Raw genomic sequence first — 20,758 nt, 5'->3', positions numbered from 1 at the left:
GTTTCTAAGTTTCTGTAAATTTGGAATCTTCATTGACATAGAAACAAGTTGATGGCTATTGTCTGGTAGCAACTAGATCAAGCATAATGTGCACCCACATATCCCAGTTGTAATATTTCTCCTAAAAATTATATGATAGCCTTTAAAAAAAAGCATAGTTTAAACTGAAATAATGTATACTCAAAGAGAATTTTATTTCATTTTGAAAGTAGTTTCCCCTTCTTAATAATTTAAAATATCTTATTGTTCAGTTAAAATCACCCTACTCTGAATAGGCACACAATTTATGTAATCATTTGACTTTTTTTTCTTTTTTTTTTTATTTGACATTTTTAACATTCAGATAAAATCAGCAATTTGAGGATATCTTATCTTCTATTTACTACCGCACATACTGCACACATGGACATTCTGGGTATTTTTTTCTTCTCAAAATTTGAGAAATAATAGATAAAAGGTATTGTTACATTGTCACCTTGGGACCTCTACAGGCCCCAATTGTTCTGAAAATGTTGCATTATTTTTCACAGTGAGTGTCTGTTTAGAGCTGATCTTTCGTTTCTTTTCTTATTCTGCTTCATGCTCAGTTTCCATGCAATATCCAAAGACAAAAGTGTCCGTGCAGATCAAACAGATGCCTGGGGCGGGAGGGCTGAGTGTGTGAGCCATTTTACTGAAATTCTCCATTTATCTCTAGTCCCCCAGTCCTGGGAAAACTTTTTTTCTGGGAATGAGAAGAAAAGAGCCATTCCAACTAACACAAAGAAAGGGGGATGTGCTAGATTTATTATAAAGATCAGCGATCTCACAGAAATGAAATATTAGCCAGACCTCTTGGGACCTGAAGTGAGAATTCGGAAATTGCCAGAGATGAAGGGCCAGCCTTGATACTCCCCACAGACCTTCAATGAAGACGCCTGTGAAGCTGTTCATTTTGGCATGACTTGCTCGAAACTCTCATTAATAACGGGAAGTTTTAAGTTTAACCACCTTCCCCTTGGACAGTGACCTGTCCTCCCCAAACTCCCTGAGGGGAGGGAGCAGTCCACCCACCTTCAAACTTGGAGATGGGCTTTTCTCAATGCTACAGATCATTTTTCTTTGTCTGCTCCTAGCCTGGATTAATGTTTCAACTTTAGAACATTTTTAGCAACCTCCCTCTCTGCCCATTTAAAATGATTCCAAGAAGTAAACTTATAGCCTCAAACACAAATTGTTTCCTGCTTTACAATCTTTGCAAACAGTAATATATGCTCATACATAATATTCTCACAGCACTCTTGCACTGAATTTAGGTCACTGTGCAATGCTGTGGGTGGGTGAGGGATGCTGGTGATTGAGAATTTTCCCCAGAACAACCCCCTACCACTTTTATAATTCTTTATAAAGATTCTAGAAACTCTAGAAAACTTGAAGCAAAAGGGACAGTATTTTTTAATAAATACATTATCTTATGGCTATGTCTACAGATGAGGGAGAAGCGTGTCTACACTTTACTGAGCTAGAAATTTTATTTTCCCTCTTACTTCTTGGGAGCTTCAAGAAAGAAATCAAACCTTTCTTTGAATTTTTTTTTTTTAAGATAATGTCTGTTGCAGTGTTGCATGAGAGATTGCATATTCTTTCCTGGCTTTCAAATTTTGAAAAGGAAAAAAGATAAGAAAGGAAGAAAACTGAAGTCCAGAACAGTTTTTTTAAAGTTTTAGCTCTTAAGTCTGAGTTAAGGAACTTTCTTCCATTTTCCTCATTCTCCTTGGGCAGCCTGATTCATACCAACACACTGTGTTCCTTTTCTCCTCTCCAGAAGTAAGGATAAATTGTGTGAGTCACCATCTCACTACATCCAGGCTGCTAATATTGTCAGTCCCACTGTTTTGTCTTACATAATCAAAATTCCTCCTCCCTTTGTACACTTCAGTGGAACAGATTTTTTTTTGTCTTTTTTTTTTTTTTTTTAGGACTAACACTACAGTAAGCACCATGGATATTTCAGTTCGCACTCTACCCACGTTCCTGCCTTGAACCATCTCCCTTTCTATTCTTTCTTTCCCTCTGTCTGTGTGGCCTGCTGCTCTACACTGACACGCTTACCAGGAGACAGCATTTCTCAAGCACTAGTTTTACTGATGGTCTCATAGGTGTTCTAAGAAACAAAGAATTCTGTAAGCAAACAGGTTTCCGCAATATTGGATTTAAAATGTGACACAGGTTTTGTTAGTGGAGGACTTCTTGAGGCCCTGGGATGGGCCCAGGCATGCCGTCAGCCTTTCAGAGGCAGATGCAGTAAGCCAGCTTTCCCAAACCTATTGTCCACAAGGTGCCTTTATAAGAAGTATCTCAAGGGACAACAGTTTTGCAGAAAACCCTTTAGAGTTCTTCAAGCAATGCTCACAAGCAGTCACAGCATCCTAGAGACTCAAACAGGGTAGATAACTGGCTGGTGCCTGCGGTGGGGGGTGGATAATGGGGAGTGATCCTGGTGTATAGGCAGATCTGAATTCCCAAGCCTGGGTCCAGCTTTTGGAGAAAGAGGATCAGAGCCCTTGTATCCTTGTATCACCTTATACTTTTACGCTCTTTTTCTCACTGAAGGGCTTCCTCAGTGAATAATAGGACAAAAGCTTATTCTGACTAAAATGCTGGTTATATGCTGGCAGTATGATTAATTCTAGATGTTGACTTGTGTTTGTTTTTCCATTAACTAAGAAAGCTTAAGGGATGGTTTTTCAATTTCGTCTAAAGCCTCGGCTGGATACTCTTCTACAGGGCAGTAGAATGGTGAAGAGTGCAAGCTCTAAGACCACACTGCCAGCCTTCAGATCTCAGTTCTGCCCCTGGAAAGCTCTGCGACCTTGGGCAAGTTATTTAAATGGGTATATGCCTCAGCTCCCTAACCTGTAAAGTGGGGAAAAAAATAGTTCTTACCTCAGAAGTTGTCATGGGGAAGAATTGAGTAAACACAAACACTTAAGAACGGTGTAGGATACATAGTGCAGTGTTGGATACATAGTGCAGTGACAACTAGCCATTGTCACTGTGATTTATAATCATTATTAAAAAGAAACAAAGTACTTTATTCTTTTTTTGAATTTATTTATTTTTGGCTGCATTGGGTCTTCGTTGCTGCGCGAAGGCTTTCTCTAGTTGCGGCGAACGGGGGCTACCCTTTGTTGCGGTGCACGGGCTTCTCATTGCAATGGCTTCTCTTCTTGGGGAGCTCGGGTTCTAGGCGCGCAGCCTTCAGTAGTTGTGGCTCATGGGCTCTAGAGCGCAGGCTCAGTAGTTGTGGCGCACGGGCTTAGTTGCTCTGCAGCATGTAGGATCTTCCTGGGCCAGGGCTCGAACCCGTGTGCCCTGCATTGGCAGGCGGATTCTTAACCACTGCGCCACCAGGGAAGTCCAGTACTTTATTCTTTATAACAGAGTTTACTTCCATGCCCCTGAAGTTAGCTGGTGGTTAAATTATCGAAAATGGATGAACCACTTCAAGAAATGCTTTTTATTGTTCTTATCCATGCAGTAATTAATTCTCAGGGAGCAGAAATGTAGGCTCTTCACAGCTCATTTGTTCAGCCATTAAGCAGCATTTACCCTTTGACTTCTCCACATATTCCCCACCAAAACGTGTTGGAAAATACCAAAACTTCCAAATAACCTACCAATACCAAATACATTTAAAAAACAGACACAGAAATTTGTCCAAGGAAAAACATAGCAGTCTGAGACATGCGTGCAACTTTCTGTCTTCTTGCTCTGGCTTCAAAGCACTTTTGTTCACTTGCTAATTAACTTCAGAGAGGCTTTCAGGTCTAACTGCAATTTGAGAAAGTGTTTTCTGAGAAACTAGTTATTATACCAGAAATCCAATAAAAAGAAATAAGTTGGGTATTCTGAGGAGTTTGTAATAAAATTTTAAACTACTGCTAATCTTTCCTGTCCCACTTCCCCAGGAGGCCTTTCTGGGCTTCTACACTAAATTAAACAGGCTTATTCTCCGCTCCCTAAGCACCCTGCACGGGCCCTCTGCTCAGCTATTTGGTGCCTTTTTGTGAATTAGAAAAAGGCATCCTTTCTCATGATACTCTATTTCTGTCTGTCTGTCTGCAAATTATCATAATACAATAATTTCATTAGAGCAGGACACTCTGGTGCCATCTGTCAGAAAATTGTCCTGAGAACTATACAAGTCACCAAGATCTGACATGTGGGTGATACCCCCTCAGGTGTAGTGTATTTGTGCAGTGCACAACCTGCTCAACTGCATGTAGCAGTCTTGATCCTATACTTCCCCTTTGGCAACTCTCATCATGTTCACAATGACATATTTAATGCATTCTGGCCATTCAGCTGAGACCCAGGAGACTGGTGACTGTGTGTGCCTGCTGTCTGCTCTTTCCAGGAGAGCATGGTGCAGGAAATCACACAATACAGCCTCACAGAATTGGTTTGAGTTTGAATTTTGATAAAATGAGGATTGGGCATTCTAGGATGCTCTGTTCTAAGATGCTGGATGAGAAGGGTTCTGTTCTGTTCTAGGGTGTTGTTTAAAAGATTTCAATTCCTAATGAAGCACAATGGCTAAACATTTCATTGAAAAGAACTTGTGAATACTCACTCCTGTAAATATTTAAAGGTTTATAAACTTGTCCTTTGGGGGGTTGAGTTATATTATTTGTGTATCTACAAAGCATGACTTTACATTTAATGTTTTCATTTTTCTGTTCATCCCCATCACTGTGATCTGTGCTATGCATCAACATTGAGATGATTAAAAATAATAAAGTTATCAACAATCCAAAGAGTTGAAGCCACAAAAAATTAAAAGAGGTTCGTGGTAGACCTTTGTTAGCACAAAACTGACTTGGCTAGGGGTGGCAAAGGAATGGGATATGAAGGGAGATTATTGCAGGGGCAGGGAGGGTGGGAGAAATAAAACATAATAGAGGACTTCCCTGGTGGCGCAGTGGTTAAGATCTGCCTGCCAATGCAGGGCACATGGGTTCAAGCCCTGGTCCGGGAAGATCCCACATGCCGCAGAGCAGCTAAGCCCATGAGCCACAACTACTGAGCCCATGTGCCACAACTACTGAAGCCCGCGTGCCTAGAACTCATGCTCCACAACAGGAGAAGCCACGGCAATGAGAAGCCCATGCACCGCAACGAAGAGCAGCCCCTGCTCACCGCAACTAGAGAAAGCCCGTGCAGCAACAAAGATCCAACACAGTCAAAAATAAATAAATAAATTTATAAACAAAACAAAAAAAATGTGATGGACATTTTTCAGTTCTATACCTCTGAGTATATTGATTTAAAGTAATTAGAAAAGAGTTCAGAGAATATATCACCTTTTTCCAAGTTAAATTCAGGCAACAGTTTAGAAATAGTTAAAGATAAGAAACTAATATTGAATGAGCATCCACCTTGCCAGGTACTGTATGAAACATACAACCTTGTCATTTTACTTAATTACTGCTCAGATGAATAGAAGTGAGTAATAAGTAGGTTAAATTTGAGATGGATTATATGAGATCAATCACTTGGAATTTTATATGGAATGATAAAATTAATAGCAGTGAAGGTCTCCTTGGCCCTGGAATACTTTCCTAAGAGAAGTAGTCACCCTGTGACTGGGCTAATTTGAATTAAGGCTGGAAAGCTGACTGCACTGTGAGAATGAGGCAGATGACTGGTTAAGTCTTTTCCATCTCTCATTTTCCCTAACATGCTGGCTTTTGCTCAAATTGAAATTCACGATGTGGAATATACATTGTTTCGTGTATTTCTGTGTGCCATTATAAAGCTGTAAGCTGAAATGTGTCTGTATTCCATTAAATGATGGTCATAGCACAGCCAGGAAGCCCTGGTGAGGCCTTTTGGAATTCCAGAGAAGTCATCTCAAGCAGAAACTTTGGTCTCCAAGATTTTTATTAGAAACAAATGAAAGAAAACATAAACAGGCCAATGAGCAAGTGACCTGTAGTGTTCCACAAACCTCGATGCTGTGGATTCTCTCAGTCCTTTAGCCCCCTGTGCTTGATGCCAGCCTGGATGAAGTCACTGGAGCTCTAAACCTCACGGGCTGCCTGTGATAGTGGCACTTTACATGGACGTTTATTTTAATGTTGGAAATATGCAGAAAATATCCCTTTTCTCAGTGGCTTGCTGGGTTGTCTGCCTTAGCACATTTGTCTCAAAACCAGCCTAAATAAGATGTGTGAAATAAATCTCTGAAGTTCTCATTTTGTGTCTGCTCATGCACTCTCAGCTGAAAGCATTCTTAAAACCTAAAAAACTTTATTTGAAACATCTTTTCCACCCATCCTTATTTTTGGAGAATGCCACAGAGTATTTCTAAAGAAATTGCTAATGATGATGTAATGCACTATTACATTTATAATACAGAGTTAATCCTGTCAGTGACAGTATTTTTACTTTTTTGGACTCCTTTCAATTTAATCACTAATGTACGTCAAGAAAAATGTAGAAAAGAAAAGATTGGGCTTCCCTGGTGGCACAGTGGTTAAGAATCCGCCTGCCAGTGCAGGGGATACAGGTTCGAGCCCTGGTCCGGGAAGATCCCACATGCTACAGAGCAACGAAGCCCATGCTCCACAACTACGGAGCCTGCGCTCTAGAGCCCACGAGCCACAACTACTGAAGCCCGTACACCTAGAGCCCGTGCTCCACAACAAGGAGAAGCCACTGCAATGAGAAGCCCGCACACCACAACGAAGAGTAGGCCCCGCTTGCTGCAACTAGAGAAAACAAGGAAGACCCAACGCAGCTGAAAGTAAATAAATAAATAAATTTATTTTTTTAAAAAGATTATTGTTCTTAATCCAGGTAAATTTCCTCATTTGAAATTATGCACTTTACCTACAATTTCATTACCTTCAATAAATGACAATAGCAACTTTTTTTCTTTTTTAAAATTGAGGTATAGTTAATTTACAATGTTGTGTTAATTTCAAGTGTACAGCAAAGAGATTTAGTTATATATATATAATATATACGTATTTTTTTCAGACTCTTTTCCATTATAGGTTATTACAAGATATTGAGTATAGTTCCCTGTGCTATACAGTAGGTCCTTGTTGTTTACCTGTTTTATATATAGTAGTGTGTACATGTTAATCCCAAACTCCTAATTTATCTCTTCTACCCCCTGCCCCCTGCTATTCCTTTGTTTGTTTTCTATGTCTGTGAATCTATTTCTGTTTTATAAATAATTTCATTTGTATCATTTTTTTTAGATTCCACAAATAAGTGATAACATACAATATTTGTCTTTCTGTTTCTGATTTACTTCACTTAATTTGATAATCTCTAGGTCCATCCATGTTGCTGCAAATGGCATTATTTCATTCTTTCTATGGCTGAGTAATATTCCATTGTATATATATACCACATCTTCTTTATCCATTCATCTGTTGATGGACATTTAGGTTGCTTCCACATCTTGTCTATTGTGAATAGTGCTGCTATGAACATGGGTGTACACGTATCTCTTTGAATTATAGTTTCGTCTGGAAGTATGCCCAGGAGTGGGATTGCTGGATCACATGGCAACTCTATTTTTAGTTTTTAAGGAACCTCCATACTGTTCTCTGTAGTGGCTGTACCAATTTACATTCCCATCAACAGTGTAGGAGGGTAGGAGGCTTCCTTTTTCTCCACACCCTCTAGCTATTTTTTAATTAACATGAATTACTGGACACTTTCATTCCTGCCAATATGGATGGTAGGACAACTTTTCTCTCTATAAAGAAACATTTTTCAAAGTGTCACATCCTCAGATTTTCAAATCCTAATTCCGTGGAATTCACTGTAATTGACATAATTTTCCCCTCCAATTCTACAACTAACGGGGAACGGTCATTTTGGAGAAGTCAGTACCTCAAAACGGCTAGAGTTGATTGAGCCCGTGAGCACACTCAGCGTGTCCATGTGCTTGAAGCTTGATTGTGACTGACATGAAAGTGCTTTTGTGGTTTGCTTTTTAGCAGTACAATAAAGTTGCCATTATAAGTGGTCAGAAACCACAAGCCAGATGTTTACATGTGAGTATCTGTTTGTAGTATTATTATATAAATATGTTCTTTTCATGTCATGGGTTCTTTTTTTTATAAAAGAGTGCTTTCTTTCCTACTTTGTCTTCTACTTTCCTATATTATAAACATATACCCTACTTTCTCTTCAGATCATAGAGGTTAAACAATAAATTGAATATTCAGGCAGGAAAATTGATGAAATTTTCATTTGCGGACTAGATCAGAGTTTACAAACTGGTGGCCTGTAGACCAGATCTGGCCACTGTTGTGTTTTGTTTGCCTCAAAGAATGTATTTTAAAAATACAAATTAATTTCCCATGTTTAAAAATTGGATAGTGATACACAAAAACTGGATTTTTGTCTTAAAGTATCAGATTTGGTAACACTGGACTTGCAGTTGGCTAGGGCTGAATTCTGGCTGCAGCCTTTCAATGATCTTGTGCACGCCAGGTCACCGCGGCTCCACAGCCCCTCATCGCTACAGCCCACCACCCTCATTATTCTTTCTTCTTTAGAGGATTACCTAACTGGCCCCTGGAGGCATTTGAGTTTCAAAGGTTTTTTTCTTTCCAGCTTTATCAGATAAGAGTATCATATCCATAATCACATTTAAGTAAAGTGTAATTGATTTTTTAAACTTTGGATTAAATTTGTCTTTTTAGAAGTGGTCATAAAAGGGTAAAAAATGGAGGGAAGTAAATAAATGTGAACAAAATCATTTAAAAATAGCCATACCATAACACATTAAAATAGTTACTGAAGTCTCTTCTGTGCTCTTAAACCTTTAATAAAAAAAATTATTATTTGGGGAGAAAGGGAATTTAAGTAAAATGTGCACATATATCTTAATGTTGAAAATTGAAAAAAGGAATGCCAATTTACCTGTTATTCTACAGACACAAAAATCTAAACTCACATGTAAAAGTCTACCCTTGAGTTTAATTGCTAACATATAGAAAGTTGATGCTTAACTTCTGGTTTACTAATCCCCATTAGTAGCTATTACAGAAGATAATCTAAATCAAGTTTGTACATCCTATCTGAATTCTCATATGCCAACTCTTGACCACATTAAGGTAAGTAACTCTTCCATAATTACAGCCAGCTCTTGTGATGTCAGAGTGGAGGTGAATGAAGAACAAACTAAGGTTTATTCCTACGTAGATCAGGAAGCATTAGGGAGCTCAACATCAGGGCACATGTCTACCCTTGGGACTGGCACCTCCCCCATGCCTGAACCTCGTTCAGCTGAAGCCACGGGGATCTTGCTAGGCCTCTATCTGTTTTCATCTAGAAATCCGAATCAGTATGCCCAAGTGTAAGTTTCCTTGTATCAACCTTGACAGGAAATCGTCTCCATTCTGGTTGTTAAACCAAGTGACATTTAATGGCTGAAAAGAGTATAGATGACTCACCAGTAGGAGTCAGTCCATTATAATTGTTGTTGAGATTCTCCTGACCATAAAGTATTATGATGAAGGCCAAGTGACTACCTTAATACACTGCCCCATGGACGCACTCTTTTGAACCAAAGAAAATACTAGAAGAAACTTTTTTGTCCTTTCCTCTTACAGTAGTATTCCTACAATATTTTTTAATTGATCATTTCTTTCTTTTTTTATATTTATTTATTTACTTTCTTTTGTGGGGGGCAGGCTGCATCAGGTCTAGTTGCGGCATGCGGGGTCTTCATTGAGGCATGTGGGATCTTTCATCGCGGCTCGGGCTCTTTGTTGTGGTGCACAGGCTTCTATCTAGTTGTGGCGCACGGGCACCAGGGTGCGTGGGCTTTGTAGTTTGCGGCACACCGGCTCTCTAGTTGAGGCGCGCGGGCTCAGTAGTTGTGGCGCGCGGGCTTAGTTGCCCCATGGCATGTGGGATCTTAGTTACCCAACCAGGGATCGAACCTGAGTCCCCTGCATTGGAAGGCGGGTTCTTTACCACTGGACCACCAGGGAAGTCCCCCTACTATATATTTTTCCCCATAACCACTGTTTGAATTTTGGTATGTTATCTTTCATATGCTACCTTTTACCTTTTTTTTTTTTAATGCATTATGATCATTGTGGTCACAATGCCTCTGGAGTCACTGTGTTCACTGTGGAACGAATTTAACTCCAGCGTCCAGGATCATGCTGTATAGACTAGTGTCTGGGAGCACTTTCTGTGTAGACCCATGTCCTGTGAAGGCCAGGATGGAAAAGGATTCATGAACCTCTGCCCAAATATGCCTGCAGTCAAAAACGTACACAAGGGCTTCCCTGGTGGCGCAGGGGTTGAGAGTCCACCTGCCGATGCAGGGGACACCGGTTCGTGCCCCGGTCCGGGAAGATCCCACATGCCGCGGAGCGGTTGGGCCCGAGAGCCATGGCCGCTGAGCCTGCATGTCCGGAGCCTGTGCTCCGCAACGGGAGAGGCCACAACAGTGAGAGGCCCGCGTACCGCAAAAAAAAAAAAAAAATGTACACAAAACTCTGAGTGCTGAAGTTAGTGCTCAGTGGTAAACTATAGTTTAATAAGTTACAAGTGTTTAATGCTTTTGAACTATTGATCTTGAAATACTCTATTTTTAAATATTAAATTTTACTATAGGAATAAAAGTGTAATAATTTTTCCCCCCTTGTACATGTTTATTAGGCATTGGTTGCTGATGTAGCAACAACTAGACAGTTTTGAGTTTGACAGATCTCTGATTGCAAATATATATGGGAGCACTTCAGTTTATTTTTTCTCATTTAAAAAATTTACTTCTGTTCTTAGAAGTAATGTTATTAGCTGTTGCTCAGAAGCTGTCTTTTTCTCAGCACAGCTCTCATTTTAACCATGTTTCGCAAGGTAAATGAGTTATAAGTAGATGTATCTTAATAGAATGTTCTTTTTTATTACTTTCTTTGATAGATAAACTTATTCTCTTATCTAAAAATTTTGTAGAAAATCACGTTCTCTTAAAACTTTAAAAAAATGCATCAGACGTATAAATTCTTTCAGAAAGTAAAGGTAGCGTATTTATGTTTCATAAAACTCTATTTTGGGCCTCCCTGGTGGCGCAGTGGTTGAGAGTCCGCCTGCCGATGCAGGGGATACGGGTTCGTGCCCCGGTCTGGGAGGATCCCATATGCCGCGGAGCGGCTGGGCCTGTGAGCCATGGCCGCTGGGCCTGCGCATCCGGAGCCTGTGCTCCGCAACGGGAGAGGCCACAGCAGTGAGAGGCCCGCATACCGCAAAAAAAAAAAAAAAAAAAAAAAAAAAAAAACCCTCTATTTTATGGCAATTGATATAATTTGATGCTTATGGTATATTTCAAGTTTATTGTTACCAGTCATGTCCTTTTTGCTTTCAGCAGTGAAATTATCTCCTACATAACATACTTCCCTCTTCCTTCTGAAAGTGAAATTATTTATGAGATGGTGGCTTAGCAACAAGAAGAGAAGGAAAATGATGCCTTTCTTACTCCAAGGCAGAAATGGAGTGTCGTGTATTAGAAAGAGCTCTGGACTGGAATGAGGAAATATGCATGCTGGTTCCAGCTGTGCTGTAATATAAATGTTTGTTAGATGAATGGATCAGTTTCTTTGGGCCTCAGTTTCCCAATTATAAAGTCTAGAACCTAGAGTAGATTATCTCTCTGTCTACTATTAGCTCTAAAATTTCCTTATTCCATGTAAGCAATGTCTACCTTCTTACTGGAATTCTTTGCTGTGAAATGGTCAGATCAAGTATTGTTATAATGGAATGCGTTTGGTATGTGTTAGTGTAATGATACTTCACCAGTTTTTGTTGTTAATCTATCTCCCTCTGCTTGGAAACATTCCTTACCTAATTACACAGGAAGTCAGTAATGGGAGTTGGGAGTGAGGTCTTGATTTTTATACCTTTTCTAATGCTCTAACATGTGAAATTAGTTTCCATGAATTATTTGGTCCAAATCTGAAATAGAAATTTATCATACATTTTTATGCTTGTCCCAAACTCAATTCTTAATGTAACGGACTACATATCTATACATTAATTTATCTTCAGAAAATATTGCTTTAATGTTTTAAAGCCATGCCACACAATAAACTCATGCTTGGTGGACATTTCCCATGCTCTGTTTATTTTGTGTGAAGTGCCCATTCCTATAAATAACCTGCTCAGGAAAAATTTGCAAGGACATAGCTCAACTTGAATGAGAGAGAGCTAGGTTGAAAAAAAGATGGAAAAAACATATGTGGATTCCAGCTTATCTTGAATGAGTGTTCTGGCGTGGATTTTTTTATTTTGTTTTAAATCAATTGCCAGAGCACCAGATATAGTTACATTCAAGCTTAACTGATTTAATGTATCATAATTCAGATTCATTAAAATTATATCTATGAAGAATTTTTAATGACATGGCAAATGGTAATACAGTAACTGAGGAAACTGAGAAAAGAAATTTTGCCTTACAGTTTGATCTCAACCAGAGGGAAATAAACACACAAACATATTAACTGTGGTTCTTGCCTAGATGATGAAATTATTATTATTATTATTTTTTTTTTTTTTTTTTTTTTTTGCGGTATGTCGGCCTCTCACTGTTGTGGCCTCTCCCGTTGCGGAGCACAGGCTCCGGACACGCAGGCTCAATGGCCAAGCCGTTCCGCGGCATGTGGGATCCTCCCAGACCGGGGCACGAACCCGTGTCCCCTGCATCGGCAGGCAGAATCTCAACCACTGCGCCACCAGGGAAGCCCTGAAATTATTTTATAATGATTTTTCTTTCTGTATTTTTGCTTTAAAAAAAATAAGAAATTCAACTAATAGTTTTTATCAAATATTTAAAATACAAATAATGTTGTGGGTTTTTGTTTTTTGTTTTCGTATTATTGCAAATTTGGATCTTCCCTTGCCTCTACTCATGACTCATTAAGAGGAACAGCTCAGATTCAACTTACCCCACACACACCTGAGGCCATAGCTGTAGGTCATGGCACAGTTGTGAGGCTGAGGTTTCAGTAGCATCAATAATGGGAAAGAGGGTCTTCAACATCACAAGGGTCAGCAAATGCAGGAGATCCCATCAACACTTTTATTTATGTGCTGAGCACTAACTACACATGGGAGATCTTCAAAGAATGAGGCATATCTCAGAGTAAAAGGAACTGATAACCTTTTGCAGGAGACAGGCAAAAAAAATCGTAAGTGTAACAAAAATGTTATATATTATAAGGGGTAATCACACATATGGGTGGAGTGGTCCACTCAGTCAGGGGGAATCCAGAGGTGATGCTTGAGTCTAGAGTTGGGTGAAAGGATGGAGGCAGAGTTGCCCAGGGAATAGCTTGTATAAAAGTCCTTTAGCATGAAACTCAATGGGGGTTCTGGGAATTATGATTATTTTAGTAAGAGTGGACATAGAATATAAAAGAGATCGAGGGCAAACGTGGCAAGGAAATTGTCAGGAGTAAAATCACGGCTGTCTTTGAATGTCATGCTTAGTAGTTTGGCCTTTGTCTCTGGGTGGCTAGAAGCCATTAACAGGTTTTAAAGCTGTGGTTTTACATTAGATTTCCATTTTAGAAAGATGACTCCTAGTGCTGTGGGGAAGGGGTAGTGAAATGGGAGGCTCCAGAAGGAAGCTACTTTAACGGTCTAAGCCTGAGGTGAAGCTGACCTGAACCATGACAAGGGAGTGAAGAGGGGATGGACTTGAGAGACAGTGAAATCCAGACTTAACAGACCCAGGGGCCTGTTGGATGTGTGGTGTGAAGGAGAGGGCATACCAGGAGGAGTCTTAGGATCCTGGTGCTCAATAGAGGTACCACTGGAATAGGGATTATGGGAGGAGATGATGGGAAATAATGTTTCCGTTTGGAATATATTTAAAGTTAAGACTTCCTCCTTTTCATCCTTTCTTCTTTCCTTCCCTTCTATCTCTTTCTGCCTTTCCCTTCCTTCCTTCCTTCCTTCCTCCCTTTTCTCTACATTCATTCATTTAGTAAACTCTTATTAAGCCCTCACTGTATACCATGCACTATCCCAGTCACTGTCGTAGGTTCATTGTAAACCAGGCCAATTTCCATGAATCCTCAACCATGAGGGGCAAGAGGCCAGCTTCACAGCCCCAGCCGCCAGGTGTCTCTGACCAGGACACAGCTCGTCAGGCCTAAGACTACTTCACTCCTTTCAAATGGCATTGCATAATATATGTTTTTATATTTGGAACCACCACTAATGGCCATTTTCTTTCTAGGTAGTGCCATTATTTCTGTTATGTTTCTGAAAGAAAATTTGAGAGCCTCAGATTTACTAGGTAAGTAATTATTTAATTCATGTAATTAAAACACTGCTTGATGAGGAAATAAATAATCCTATCCAATAAGAATATGTGTTTTAAAAACAGGAAACAAATTACTGAAATGGATATAGTCTCATCTAGAGGCGAACATTATTCTATCTTGGAACTGCCATCTGCTCTTTGACAAGAAATACGTGCACCTTCATTATACCCTCTGCCCATGCCATTGACCACAGTAAATCATTATTTTACAGTATTATTATTATGACTGTTACGAAATTTTTATGAACATAATAAAATCCAAGAAAACATCTGTGTTACCTAATAGAGTATTCCACTTCATAGGACATATTTGATAGATTGTTGTATGAAAGTACTACATAAAAATGAAAACCACATACAAAAATTAGATACACCAAATAGCTGCCTAATTTCTATTTAGCCCTTTCCAAAAGTAACATAGAATGTTGATCTTCAAAATTTTATTTAGAAATACAGCTATTAATGGAAAATCACAGTAGCCTTCCTGGCTGTAAAAGATTTCCGCTATATGGCAAAGCCATCACATATTGATTGTATCTTCTACCTCTAGTTGGAAATATCATTAGTGAGAAGAATTATAGAGCTTCATATTTTCTTCCTTGACAAAATCCTGTCTGAATTACTGCTGACATATGATAATGAGTATAATACTTCAGAAACTTTAAATAAATCTATGTCTACTTGGTTCCAAAGAGATCATTTTTAAAAATTTTTGAGCTTAAATGTGACACCAGTGTTGGTATGTTGAACATTTGTTTCCCTGATCATGTTTCCCTTGAGCCTAGTGTCTTGAGTTTTCACTTTTTCTTTTTCCTCCTTGGTTTGATTCTGCTAGTAGAGTTTTTAGTCAACGTTGTCAAATTTTCATGGTTAAAATGTTTTTCCAAATGCATTCATATGTGAATTCAAATATATTATTTTTCTGTACTCTTTTTTCGTATTATGTTTATGGACTCATTTGGGGAAGTTGTGTGGAATCAGAAATAAGAATGAGCAATGCCTGAGTTTTATAGATTAAAACAATTAGATCCTACGTTATGTTTCTCATTTATCAAATGTCTTAGGGAAACTTTAAATCATTTAATCTAACATATGTCATCTTTTGTAGTTAATGGTTGGTTAATGTTTAAATAAATGTAAGGTATTTAATGAGGTAATACAGATGGATGTAAAGGAAAACTTGCCAATTATCATGAACCCTTGTGATGAAATGATGATTAAGACAGAATCCCTGCCTTCAGATAATACAGTCAATGATAAACTATATACAAGAACACATTTTTTAAAAGCAGAAGATAATAGGTATCATAATGCCTTGAGCCTTTAGTTTAGAGCAGGGTTTCTTAACCTCAGCACTACTAATATTTTAGGCTGGATAATTCTTCATCCTAGGGGGCTGTCCTGTGCGTTGTAGGGTGTTCAGCAGCATCCCTTTTGACCTTTACCCAGTAGATGCCAGTAGCACACTTTGCCCCAGTTATGACTACCAAAAATGACTTCAAACACTGTCAAATCTCCCCTGGGGGGCAAAATTGCCTCCAGTTGAGAACCACTGGTTTAGAATAAAGAGAGATTACTCTAGCTGGGAAGCTCAGAGAGAATTTTCTACAGCAGAGGTACCATTTGAATCAGTTCTGACAGCTGAATAGGACAGACATGGGCCACATCCAAGCATTTGGAGAACGACATACAGAGGGGATAACACGAGAAGTGTTGACAAAGGTACAAAAAAGTAAGGCAAGTTTCTATGTAATACCGTACTACAACCACTGCCAATGAGGATTAGGAAAAAAATTAAGGAAAGTCATAACTATAGAAAGTGAAGAAGCACAAGTATCAATAGGTGCCAATGATTTTATTTTACTTTTTTCGGTACGCGGGCCTCTCACTGCTGTGGCCTCTCCTGTTGCGGAGCACAGGCTCCGGACGCGCAGGCTCAGCGGCCATGGTTCACAGGCCCAGCCACTCCGCGGCATGTGGGATCTTCCCGGACCGGGGCACGAACCCGTGTCCCCTGCACCGGCAGGCGGACTCTCAACCACTGCGCCACCAGGGAAGCCCCAATGATTTGATTTTATACTTAGAAAACCCGATCAACTAAACGTTGCTAAAAGCAGTGTACTAGCTCGACATCAAAGGATATAAATTAAGCTCACTCTCAAGGGTTCAAATCTGTATTCAACTTCTGCTATCAACTGTGTGGCCAACGTATTACTTAACTTCTCTAAGCCTCAGTTTGCTGACAAATATAGACGACTGTTTTGGGGGGAGGGGGTTGGTTGTTTTTTGTTTTTTAATTTTTGGCACGTGGCACGCAGCATGCGGAATCTTAGTTCCCCAACCATGGATGCAAGCCGCGCCCCCTGCAGTGGAAGCGTGGAATCTTAACCACTGGACTGCCAGGGAAGTCCCAAGAAGACTGGTTTAAGGGTCTCACTGGATAATTGATACAAGCACTCTGAGAAATGTAAAGCCCTGTTAATACAATTGGTATTATTTCTGTGATCAACTTCATTACCAAGAGGTAATACTAAAACATAAGAAATAGGAAACACACACACATACATATATAACAAAAAAATACACAAACAAAAACCTCTATTAATTCTTTGATTCTTTGCTAATTTCTCTTACTTTAATAACAGTCAACATTTATTAAATATTTACCCCTTTCAGGTACTGTGTTTTACATGAACCACCTCATTTAAATGTAGGAACAATCCATTTATAGAACTGATATACTTAGGTTAAATAACTTAACCAAGGTCAAATAATTAGTCAGTGGTGGACCAGTGTTCTAATAATGGCAGCCTGATTTAACTATAGCATAATGGGTGAGGGTAAATCTCTAGTGTCAGAGAGCTATGTGACCTTTGCTAAGTTACTTAGTCTCTTTAATTAAGCCTCATTTCCTCAACCTTAAAATGAAGTATTACCTACCTCATAGGATTAAATGAGCTCATGTATATAAATCTCTGAGAACAGGGTCTGTCATGTAATAAGTCCTCAATAATGTCAGCTATTATTATCCTTGTTACTAACACCACCACCCATCACTACTGGTTCATGAGAGGAAACCTTGATTAGGATATTCTAACAAACTTTAGCAGTCCAGGTAACATTTCACACAACTCTGGTTGAGTTTTTTTAGCCTTTTAACTTAATGCTTTTTGAGCAGGGATATATCTGATGTCACATTTGTTTCATACAGTAACTAAAAATGATCAATTCTTGAATCTAGAGTCACAGGAATAAGAAAGGATTTAGTCACCGATTCCATACCCATGCTTCCAACAGCAATATCATACAATTATCATGATCTGAGATGTAATAAGCCATTTCGTGCTTGGGGAAGGACATTTCCCCAACCGTACTCAGTAATGTGTTAAGTCACCTGTATTTTCTTTGGGCCTGTATTGCTGTTGCCTTGAGAAAATTTGGCTCTTTCCATTAAAAGCTAAAAATGTTCTTTTTTTTCTTTACAGGGACTAAAATCAAACAGGGAAAAGAGTAGTTAATGGCATTTTTTGAAAGATTAATGTATAAGCATGCTAAAAACTAAATCGTCAAAATATGCAAAAGAAAATCATTTACTTTTCCCTGCTTCAAGCAAATGAAAGTTTGTTTTTCATGATGGAACAAATGAAGATTTTTTTGGACCATGTGGAAACAAGCTGAATTAATTTATTGCCAAATGTTGCTCTGTGGCTATGAAGCATTTCAACACTAGCCTCAAAAAATGACCTCACAAAAGCTATGTCTGAAAGGAATCGCCAACTATTATTAACTCAATGACAGGCTTTGGACTGTGCTCTGATTCTTAGTGGATTAATAATTTTAAATTATTTTAATGATTATTTTTCCTCTAAAAAGCACCAAATCTCTCTCCCCTTCAAGCAGCCAAAACTATAGTATTTTCCCCCTCTTCTCCCTTAGTCATCAAAAATACTGAATCTAATAGTCTGTGAGATCCTAGTTGATTTAATCCAGATAGCGTCATCATAAAAAGAAAAATTATAGTCAATCCATCAGCACTCTCCAGAGACCAGTAACTTGATTATTTCAAGTCACCTATAAATGGTTTCCCCAGATAGAATGTCAAGAGATTAATAGTGAGACAAAGACCACCTCCTTCCTTCCTACTCCCACACCAGAGGTCAGCTTGGTTTGAAGCCAGTATCTAGAATACAGATCTAGCCAAACAAACCATCATTTCTGGTTGAGAGGACAGATTGGCTATTTTGTCTTAAAGTTGCCTCAAGAAAGGTAGACTTCCTGATGCTAGATTCAGAACTATTTGGATTCACTATATTATTGAGACTTCCCAATCCAAGGCTCCTTCAGGATTTAGCTGCCTTCAGCCTGGGGAATCTGGAAAGATTGTACTGAGGGGAATGCATCCTTTGGTGTTAAAAGGTCCAGTTTATGCTGTGACTCCTGGCAACCCACAAAAGCAATAGCTGGACCCCCATTGATCAGGAGGCATATTGCAGGCTCCAAGAGAACCAGCCAGCAGTGTTGGTTGACATCAGGTTAGCTGAATTTTTAAAACTCTTAAGGCTACCAGAAGTCAGGTCAAGCCAGATTCCAGAAGCTAGCTAAAAGGCAGTTAACACTAGCTGGCATTGAGCCGGAGAGTGAGGACAAAATTAAAGGAGATTTCAGGTTTTACTTAAGGAGAAGGGTGGGCTGGGAAACCAGATGTCAGTTGAGGAAGAACTGTGCAAGTAGACCCTAGAATCCAAGACTTGCACAGGTGAGGAACTCAGCAGGTTGGAGATGCCGGTGAACAGAAGCATAAGAAGAAGCCTGATTCTAGGCTGTTTTCCCTTCCACCGCTTTTATATTTCAACTTCAGTCCACAAGTCTCTATAGGAGACTTTTGCAACAGAACTTCAGTAGCCTCTTGAAACAGAGGCTGCATTCTCACAGCTGGATCCAGTTAAATGTCAGGCATTTCTCAGAGTATAAAACATTCCTCAAAACACTACTTCAGGATGATATAAATGGTCAAATATGTTTAGAAAATATTGCAGCCATATCCTCCCTAAGGAGATTCACAATGAACACTAACACATTGAGGGTCTCAGGGGTCTTCCAGTAAAAGAACTATTTAAGTTGGTTTAACTCATCTCTTTCCAAATAGATTTGACTTGAGACCTTTTTTGGTAGAGAGTCCATCTTATGAAACTGGATTCTAGGGAACACCAGTTGGGAGACGCTTTTCTAAAGGAACCTCGGGGCCAGTCAGGGGCCCCAGGGACCACTGCCAGGAGGAGTCAGTTCCTTCTATCCCCAGTGGGGATGCTTCATCCAGCCTCAGGTTATGCTCAGTACAACTCCTGGGTGCCACTCGCTGAGACTACGATGTGAAGGACAGCCGTGAGTTGTCCGTTCATCAACTCCGGTCCATTGTGCATACAAGAGGTAGAAGAGTGTAATCACTGAGAATAAGTTACCTAGGTTCCAATGCAAGCTCTCCACTTAGCTAGAAAATCCCAGACAAGAGAGTTATTCCCTCTGTGGCTCAATTTTCTCCTTCAATTTTCTCCTGTGTCAAATGTGGCTAGTAATACTTGAACAGTATCCAATGTTATGTATTATATAATACATAATATACATATAGTATATGTTAGTATAGTAACATGGTGGTATAGTTATTTTTTGCAGGCTTTTTTTGTAAGAATTATTATATGTGTATAAAGCATTTAGAATTGTGCTAAGTATTAGCTATTACTATTATAGTTCTTATCATCACATTTCTGTATGACGGTGATCATAATATAACTCTCATGTCAGCCACAATTGTCTATGAAATCTATAGTTTTAAGAACATCACTTAAAAAGAATGATACCTTCCCTTGCCCTCCCAGGATACCTAGTCTATCTACTATAAAGAGCAGAGATGGGTTTGTTTCCCTGCTTTGTACATACGACAAGTTTATAGGAAGAGATTTTATTAATACTTGTGTACTGTATCAAGCTAAATCTGAAACTCCCATCAGATCATTATAGACTTTTATGTGACTTGAGTCATATTTGATGAGAAAATGTATTTGCTGCAGGTCTGGGCATGAGGGTGGTAGATGAGGCCACATCCCTGTATCGTGGGTCGTATCCAGCATCCCATGGTTGACCCCCACCTGCAGCTTACCCACTGCTGCTTGACTGCTCCACGTTTGGTCCCCTCCAATAGCCAGCTCTTGGTGCTTTGTGCACCAGTTCCCTGAGGTTAGCAGTGGGTAGCAAACATAGCGCTGGTAGTGTTTCTTCTTCTCTGTGTTATCTCAGTTATGTCTTTTGCTTTCTTTTGCCTTCCTTTAAGACCAGTGGAGAGAAGTCTTCACTAGGCAGTCAGGAGATGCCAGCCAAGTCCTTCCTATCCTGCCCTTCTATTCTCAAATT

General features: G+C 39.4%; 1 protein-coding gene across 1 annotated transcript in view; it reads left to right on the top strand.

Annotated features, from left to right (window-relative positions):
• The window catches only part of NIPAL2 (NIPA like domain containing 2), a 71,418-nt gene that overhangs the window by 24,167 nt on the left and 26,493 nt on the right, over positions 1-20,758 (top strand). Inside the window, exon 4 of the mRNA XM_060116324.1 lies at positions 14,267-14,326. Within this exon, the coding sequence (XP_059972307.1) occupies positions 14,267-14,326 (60 nt within the window). The remainder of the gene's footprint in view (positions 1-14,266; positions 14,327-20,758) is intronic.

Source organism: Mesoplodon densirostris, chromosome 13, assembly GCF_025265405.1.
Source record: "Mesoplodon densirostris isolate mMesDen1 chromosome 13, mMesDen1 primary haplotype, whole genome shotgun sequence".
Taxonomy (NCBI): domain Eukaryota; kingdom Metazoa; phylum Chordata; class Mammalia; order Artiodactyla; family Ziphiidae; genus Mesoplodon; species Mesoplodon densirostris.
Note: the sequence above shows the minus strand (reverse complement) of the source record. Positions and strands in the feature narration are given on the sequence as shown.